General features: G+C 37.3%; 1 protein-coding gene across 1 annotated transcript in view; it reads left to right on the forward strand.

The window, feature by feature from the left end:
- Positions 1-6770, forward strand: part of LOC126460020 (molybdenum cofactor biosynthesis protein 1-like) — an 87529-nt gene extending 80759 nt beyond the window's left edge. Inside the window, exon 7 of the mRNA XM_050095896.1 lies at positions 6715-6770. Within this exon, the coding sequence (XP_049951853.1) occupies positions 6715-6770 (56 nt within the window). The remainder of the gene's footprint in view (positions 1-6714) is intronic.
- The last annotated feature ends 601 nt before the right edge of the window (positions 6771-7371 follow it).

The following is a 7371-nucleotide window of genomic DNA, read 5'->3' on the forward strand; positions in this document are numbered from 1 at the left end:
GCGCAGGAATCGCCCTTTCGGAAACCAGCTTGATAGTCCCCAATCAGTTGGTTACAATGATCTTCTATTCTATTCTGTATCACTTTGGAGAGAATCTTATATGGAACAGATACTAATGAGGTACCCCTATAGTTATTGACATTCTATTTATCACCTTTTTTGTGTAGACGATGGATTAAAGCTGACTGCCATTCAGTTGGTATCATCCCAGCTCTCCAGATCTCCTCAAAAAGTTGGACTAGTATATCTAGAGTTTCATTATTTGCCAGCTTCAGTAGTTCCACCACTATTGAATCCTCTCCAGCTGCCTTATTATTCTTAAAGTTGTTGATGATCTCTTTGGTCTCCTCTTTACTAGATGGAGATGAGGGGTAGTTTGTGGATTGGGGCACATACAGGGAATTTTTCTTTCGGTTCAACACAATTAAGTAGGTTTTCAAAGTAACGAGACATGATCTTGCAGTTTTCTTTGTTGGTCAGGCTGAGTGTGGTGTACGTACTGTAAGACCTTCAGTACACACACCATCAGATTATTTGACTTGTTGCTCTAACGAAGTAAGCGAGTGTCAGCAATATGTCTCGTGGTCTTATCATGGTGTGTTTATCTTCTGCCATTAGGTCAGATGATAAAAATGCCACTTGCATGCTTAGAGTAGCAGATCGACGGTGACCAACTTTAAACAGAACTTGATTAATTTTCACACACATTTATTAAAATAATAACAAATATAAAAATTACTTAACTTGGTTCTGGATGCTATTTACAATTGACAATCTGAAGGTCTTTGGGATTGGTACGTTAATCTTATTCTCACATATATCTCAGATACTTGACAAAAGTGTCTATACATTTATCTTCATGGCTATGTACAGGAATATGGTAATCTTATTAGGCGCAGACTGAATCTTGACTATGGACTGGTACAGACAATTGTAGAACTCGACAGACTGGTACAGACTAATGCAGACTGGTACAGACTAATGCAGACTGGTACAGACTGGTGCAGACAAATGCAGACTGACTGATCGAAGGTCTTTACACTCGTTATAATACCTCGCACGTTCATGTATCACTGCGCGAGTGTGATGCGCGAGGAGAAAATGTTCTATGTTAGCAGCAATCTCATTGGCTGTGTTACATATTAATATGCGGATCGGCGGAAGCAGAATTTGGTCCGTCTCTATGGCAGCGCCATCTCATAGTGCGGAGATGGACGAGCGCTGCGCCTGCGCTGTTGTGCTTAGTGGGGCGCACTCTAGTGGGAAATTTGTGTACACGCTGAATATGCGGAACTATGTACACAACACTGAGCTTTCCATTTTCGTCTCTAAAACAATAACTAGGGGCTTGGTATCCTTTCAAATTCGATTTGAACGTCTGATAGAAGTCTCTGACATTGTTTATCTGGAAACGCTGATCGATCTATTCTAACTGCTGTTTCTCATGCAATTGCCTAGACCTTCATAGAGTTCTGGCTGCATATTTTCGAACTTCATGGAATACATCAAAATCATCAGGTCTCCTGGTAGAGTTCCACTTTTTCCATGCACTTGCTGTTTGGGCCACCACCTCACCACAAACCTCATTCCACCATGTATGATTCCTCTTTTTAGCTGTCAGGATTTTAGTATTAGCTGCTTGTTGGATCATGGAGTCAATGTCTGCCCATTTATGGGATTCAACTGTCAGTTACTGGTGGCATTGTTCCAATATCTTTTGATTGATTTTGAGCTTCGCAATATCACATTTATGAATTTTATTTCCGGTTTTCATGGTCTTATTGAGAGGGATGAAATTAATTTTGATCTTGGAGAGGTGATGATCCTTTTAAATTCAGTATTTTATCTGTAAAAAGGTTTCTTTCTATTATCTCTGATTGTTTGATGTTGTTTCTTTCTTATTTCTGTAATCCATGCTATCATTGATTCCTTCTTCCAGAACTACTCATTCAGTAGAGGTCTCTAAAAAAAGATTAATCTTCTTTTAGCCATTACTTCTGATATTTTCTCAAAATTTTTGTAGATCTCCTCATTACTTCTCATTTTCCAGCCATCTGTAGCTTGTATTGCAACCATTATTTTCTAATAATGCTCCTTTGAGGATCCTCTGTTCTGTCCAGCTTATAGTTCATCATTAGGCATCCTCATCCACATAAACATCCTGGTCATACCACTGTGGGATAGTGTTTTAGTTTTGTTTTTTTAGTTGTACATTTCTTGTTGTAAATATCCTTTGTCAAACGATTTGCTCTCTCCAGTTTGCTGACTCCTGCATCTACTGTTAATTCTTCCAGTCCATTTTGTTGTACAGTTTGTCCAATATATTTAACACTCTAAGCGCCAAGCCCGTAAAATTTACGGGCCTGGGATCGCGCGAAAATCACCAAGCCCGTAAAATTTACGGGCCGCTACATTTAATTTCATTCAAAACACTGCAACGTTATTTCTACGGGTTTGGCCAGCGCTATACGTTTTTCAGATGTTTATTAACAAAATGCGTCCATAGATGTCACGGCAGCGCTGTAATTCATGTTAAAACTTATCTTTGCGTTCTCAGTCTGTATATCATTCAGTTGTTTGTCATCATGTTTCGGCGCGGTTTATCAGACGCAGAAATTGCGGATTTGATCAATCATAGCGACACTCTGGATAATGTAGAGAGTGATTCAGACGATTCTGAATGCAATGGTGTGTTTGAAGGTACGTATTTCCGAATTTTCCACGTAATTGTGCAGTACGCACATATCTGTTGAACATGTGTAAACGATGTATGTAGTTACACATAATGTGATATTCTTTTTAGAAGACGAGATTGATGACAGTTTGTCTTCAGATGAAGACGAGAATGATGTTGAAGGTGTTGCTTCAAATCCAGCAGCTGTGCCGTATCCGAAAGACAGTGAGTGGACTGCAGTTGACACCTACCGACCTCTGCCTGTCAACACGACACCCAGGCAGATACTAGTGGATATTGATGAGTCGAGTTCTGTACTGGATTGCAGTAAAGTGTTCCTTACTGACAGTGACGTAAATGAACTCAAGAGACAGACAAATTTGTATGCATCACAGACAATACAGAAGAAAAGAAGAGGAAATAATCTGAAGCCCCATTCAGTTTTGAGTTCGTGGAAGCCAGTGACTATAAGTGAGATGAGGCGTTTCTTGGGTATTATTTTCCACATGTGTGTTTCGAAAAAGCCAAAAATTGCGGACCATTGGAGCACTAATCCTGTTCTTAGTTGTAACTTTTGTCCCCATGTCATGAGCCGTTTGCGTTTCACTCAGATACTGTCATGCTTGCATCTTGTTGACAATTCAAATCAGAAAAAACCAGGCGAAGATGGATTTCATCCACTTTACAAAGTTTTGCCATATTATAATAATTTGAAGGAGCGATGTATCCAGGCATATCGTCCCTCAGAAAAAGTGACAATTGATGAAGGAATTTGCCCATTTCGAGGTCGTGTGAGTTTCCGTGTTTACATGCAAAATAAGCCTCATAAGTATGGACTGAAAGTATATGCTGTTGCTGAAGCCAGTAGTGGCTATGTTGTAAATTTTGAAGTTTATGCTGGTAAGCATATTGTTGACAATTCTTCGTCTGCGGTTATTTTGCGATTGTTGTCTGACAGCAGCTTGCTGAACAAAGGCCACACTGTGTATTTAGATCGATTTTATTCCAGTCCAGAGCTATTTCAGCAACTGGCAGAGAAAGGCACTGGAGCTGTTGGTACTGTGAACAAATCCAGGAAAGGATTGCCTAAAGATTTAGTATCTGCTAAGCTGAAAAAGGGCGAAATGTCTTTTCGGCGTAAAGATAATGTATTGGCAATGAAGTGGAAAGATAAGAGAGATGTGTATACATTGTCTACAAGGCATCAAGCAACATTTGGTACGCATACTAAGAGAAATGGGTCTGTAGTATTGAAACCACTTCAGGTACTTGATTACAACCTCAATAAAATTGGAGTGGATATTGGAGACCAACGCCTGCAGTACAATCCGTTCCAGCACAGAACTGTGAAATGGTGGCGAAAATTATATTTCCATTTGCTGCTTATGGGAGTATCAAATGCATTTTGGCTGTACAATGCAGTGCACAGGAAGAAAATTACAATAACAGACTTTATAACAGTGCTTGCAGTTCAGCTTGTTGAAGACGACACACTTGAATTCATTCCAAGAAATGAAGGAACTGTAGGTCGGCTAACAAAGAGACATTTTTTGCAGCACATACCTGCAACTACTAAGAAGTATGCTGCTCGTGTGTGTCACGTGTGCAGTTCCAGGAGCAAGAAACAGAGTGGCAAGGCTTCTCGCAAAGAGACACGATACGAATGTGAACAGTGTGGCGTTGCACTCTGCCTGGAACCTTGCTTTAAAATTTTCCACACTAAAAAACAATATGATTCTGTGTGAAATTTATATGTAATACTGTATACTATCAGAAACATGTAATGTAGTGCCACAATTTTGGTTAAAAATAAATCACAATTGTATTCCCTTATTCGTATGACTTTTTCTAAATTCTTAAAACATCTAAGTGATTTCTATAACTGTACCTTAAAGCTGTGCATTGTAAAGTAGTTTCTTTCACTCAGAATTAAAGTAGAAATGTGCAGCTTCAAGATGGTACCAAATTTGCCACAATCCAAACAGTAGATTTGATGCAGTAATTTTTTTAATATTGGTAAAATTGCCCGGTTTCTAGGGACGGGTGCATAAAATAGGCCTGGTACAGAGAGTGTTAAATTTACTTACTAACGCTATTTTACATTTTTGTTTTTCTAAGAATGTTGATGCATTGTTTGAAATTGTCATCAATGTTGTTTTTTGGGCTGAAATTTTGGGACCTGCTCTCTTTGCTATTTCTTCCAAAAGATTTCTTTCAATAACTGTCTGTCAGATTTTTTGAAAGTATATCAGAATCATCTGCAGAAGCCAGACAGTGTACCTTAATTCCATTTGTTATTCATCCTAAAATTATTGGTTCAATTTTGTGATTTTTTTTTCTCCAAATTCCAGATACTTTCTATTTTTTCTAGAATGCAGTGTTGCAGTAAAGGTGATAAACTGTCCCCTTGTCTAACACCAGTTTTTATTTCAAATGGTTGAGATACTTCTCCCATAAAATTAGCTTCAGTCATCCTATTTGCTAGTGTTTTGAGGGTTATGTTTGCTTTAACACAAAATTCTTTGATGATTTTACCTATAATTTCTCTGCCTACCAAATCAAATGTTTTCTTGAAACCAATACGTGATACTATTATAGGTTTGGTGATTAGCAGTCTGTGGAGGATTATTGAATTTCTAATGAACATCTGCTCTGTGCAGGGTCTTCCCTTTCTAGAGCTCCTCGAGATTCTCCCAGTTATTTGTCTAAAGTTTCTACAACTCTGTCCAGAGAATTTTTGATAATATTTTGTATACCACTGGCAGAAGTGAGGCATCTCTGCAATTGTTGACATTTTGTGTGTCCCCTTTTTTTCATAGCTGTGGATTAATGCTTTCCATAATCTCTTCAGCTTTCCAAATGTTCTCAAACAGCAGTTGTAGATCATTTGTGTGTTCTGACTATTTCAATAATTTTGCTGTAGTGGGGTCTTCATTTGTTGCTTTGAAGTTTTGGAAGATTTGATGGCTTCATGAATTTATTGCTCTGTTAGTGGAAAATCTTCCTCCAGATGTTGTGGGACTGCTATTATATATTGCTACAATGTGCTGTTATTATTGTTGTTGTTGTTGTTGTTGTTGTTGTTGTTTGGTTGCCTGTTCTTCAGCACTTTCTTTCTGTTTCCTTTATCTATTTGCCGCCATTTTAGCCCATTTACTGGTATTTTCAGCTTGTTCTTCACTTATTTGACCTTTTGGTGGCTCCTCTTGAAGAGATCTTATTTCTCAGCGTTTAAAATTACATCATCTGCTGCTCTTTCGCATCTGAATTTCATCATGTCCAGTCTAGTTTTTTAATTCATTTAACCATCCATCTTCCATGACTCAAGATCCTAAATTTTCATCCTTATTTCTTGAACAGTCTCATTTCTCTTTTTACGTTTTCCAGATGAAGAAACTTTTGGTCCTCAAAGCTAAGATTAGTATCAGTTTTTTTATTTGTTTCTGCCTATGGCTGCTATATCTCTTTAGTTAGAATATTTTCTCTCTCTGTATTTGATTATAGTCTAAGTCTGAATATTTTTGTAAGTACATTTATTGCTGTAGCAATGAGTAAAATAAATTGTATTGCACTGCCTGTAGCATGTAGCACCATTTTGACTGTTAGTCCTCTTGCTGTACAAAAAGTAGCTTTGATGATTACTTAATGCAAGTATTTTGTAAGAGCTGTGGAACGGTTAGTATCTGTTTATATTTTTCTGATTAATTCAAGCTCGTCAATGCACATCCTGTGTTAAGAAAATATTTGCACTGAATTTACTGTGTGTTAAATATAAGCAGTGGATCCATTGGGGTAGTCTTTTTGGTAGAAATATGTCAAGGTGAACAAAACAGGAGATGGTGAAGGAAGAGAGGGAAAAGATCAACATTTGCTTCTCATCAGCAATATAACTGGGTTGAAACATTCAGTGAAAATTATCTGTGACAGGAAGTTGTCAGAAATGCATTTTTTGAAGAAACTTTATGTCTGTATAAGCATTTATTAAATTTAAAAAGTTGGATTTCATCTGTTAATACAAAACATAATGTTTTGCATTGCAGGCATGATGAACCTGTCAAAGATGAAGAATCGGCCAATGATTCTTATTGGAGGATAACAGTATGTATAACTTGAGATTCTTGAAAATAAAGCTAGTCAGTATTTCTTAACAGTACTGATTTAAATACATCTAAAAGATCGCTGTTACCTAAATGAAAGTTGACGAGCAAAGTCTTAGTGGACATTTGTATAAAATTGTCATAGGTGTTATTTACAAAAAGAGTAAATAGTTTCAATAGGAATGTGGTGAGACATTTAACAAATGTCATGACCACACATTAATAGGACCTTATAACACTACCATTATGATATTAGTATGCTTTTACGTAAATAACAGAAACCCTGTCTCTATGTTGCCACGTATAACCCTCTTAGTTTAGTTTCCAAATAAAGTACACTATGGAAGGATAGTCCTGTTTATAGGAAAAGATAATCAATAGAGTTATCCTTCTTACAGGATTTACCGTGTGTTGCGTCTAATGGATAAGTAAATTGGACTATTCACTTCTTTTCCTAAGATCTTACCCAGTGGCTAGATAGGAACACAGTATGAATAATAATATACTGAAGCTAGGACAACTCATTTCCAAGTTCATTTAGTGGTTTAAAACATTTACTTAATGGTCACCAACCTATCCTGGCAATGAAATAGTGAAGTA

This window comes from Schistocerca serialis, chromosome 1, assembly GCF_023864345.2.
Source record: "Schistocerca serialis cubense isolate TAMUIC-IGC-003099 chromosome 1, iqSchSeri2.2, whole genome shotgun sequence".
Taxonomy (NCBI): domain Eukaryota; kingdom Metazoa; phylum Arthropoda; class Insecta; order Orthoptera; family Acrididae; genus Schistocerca; species Schistocerca serialis.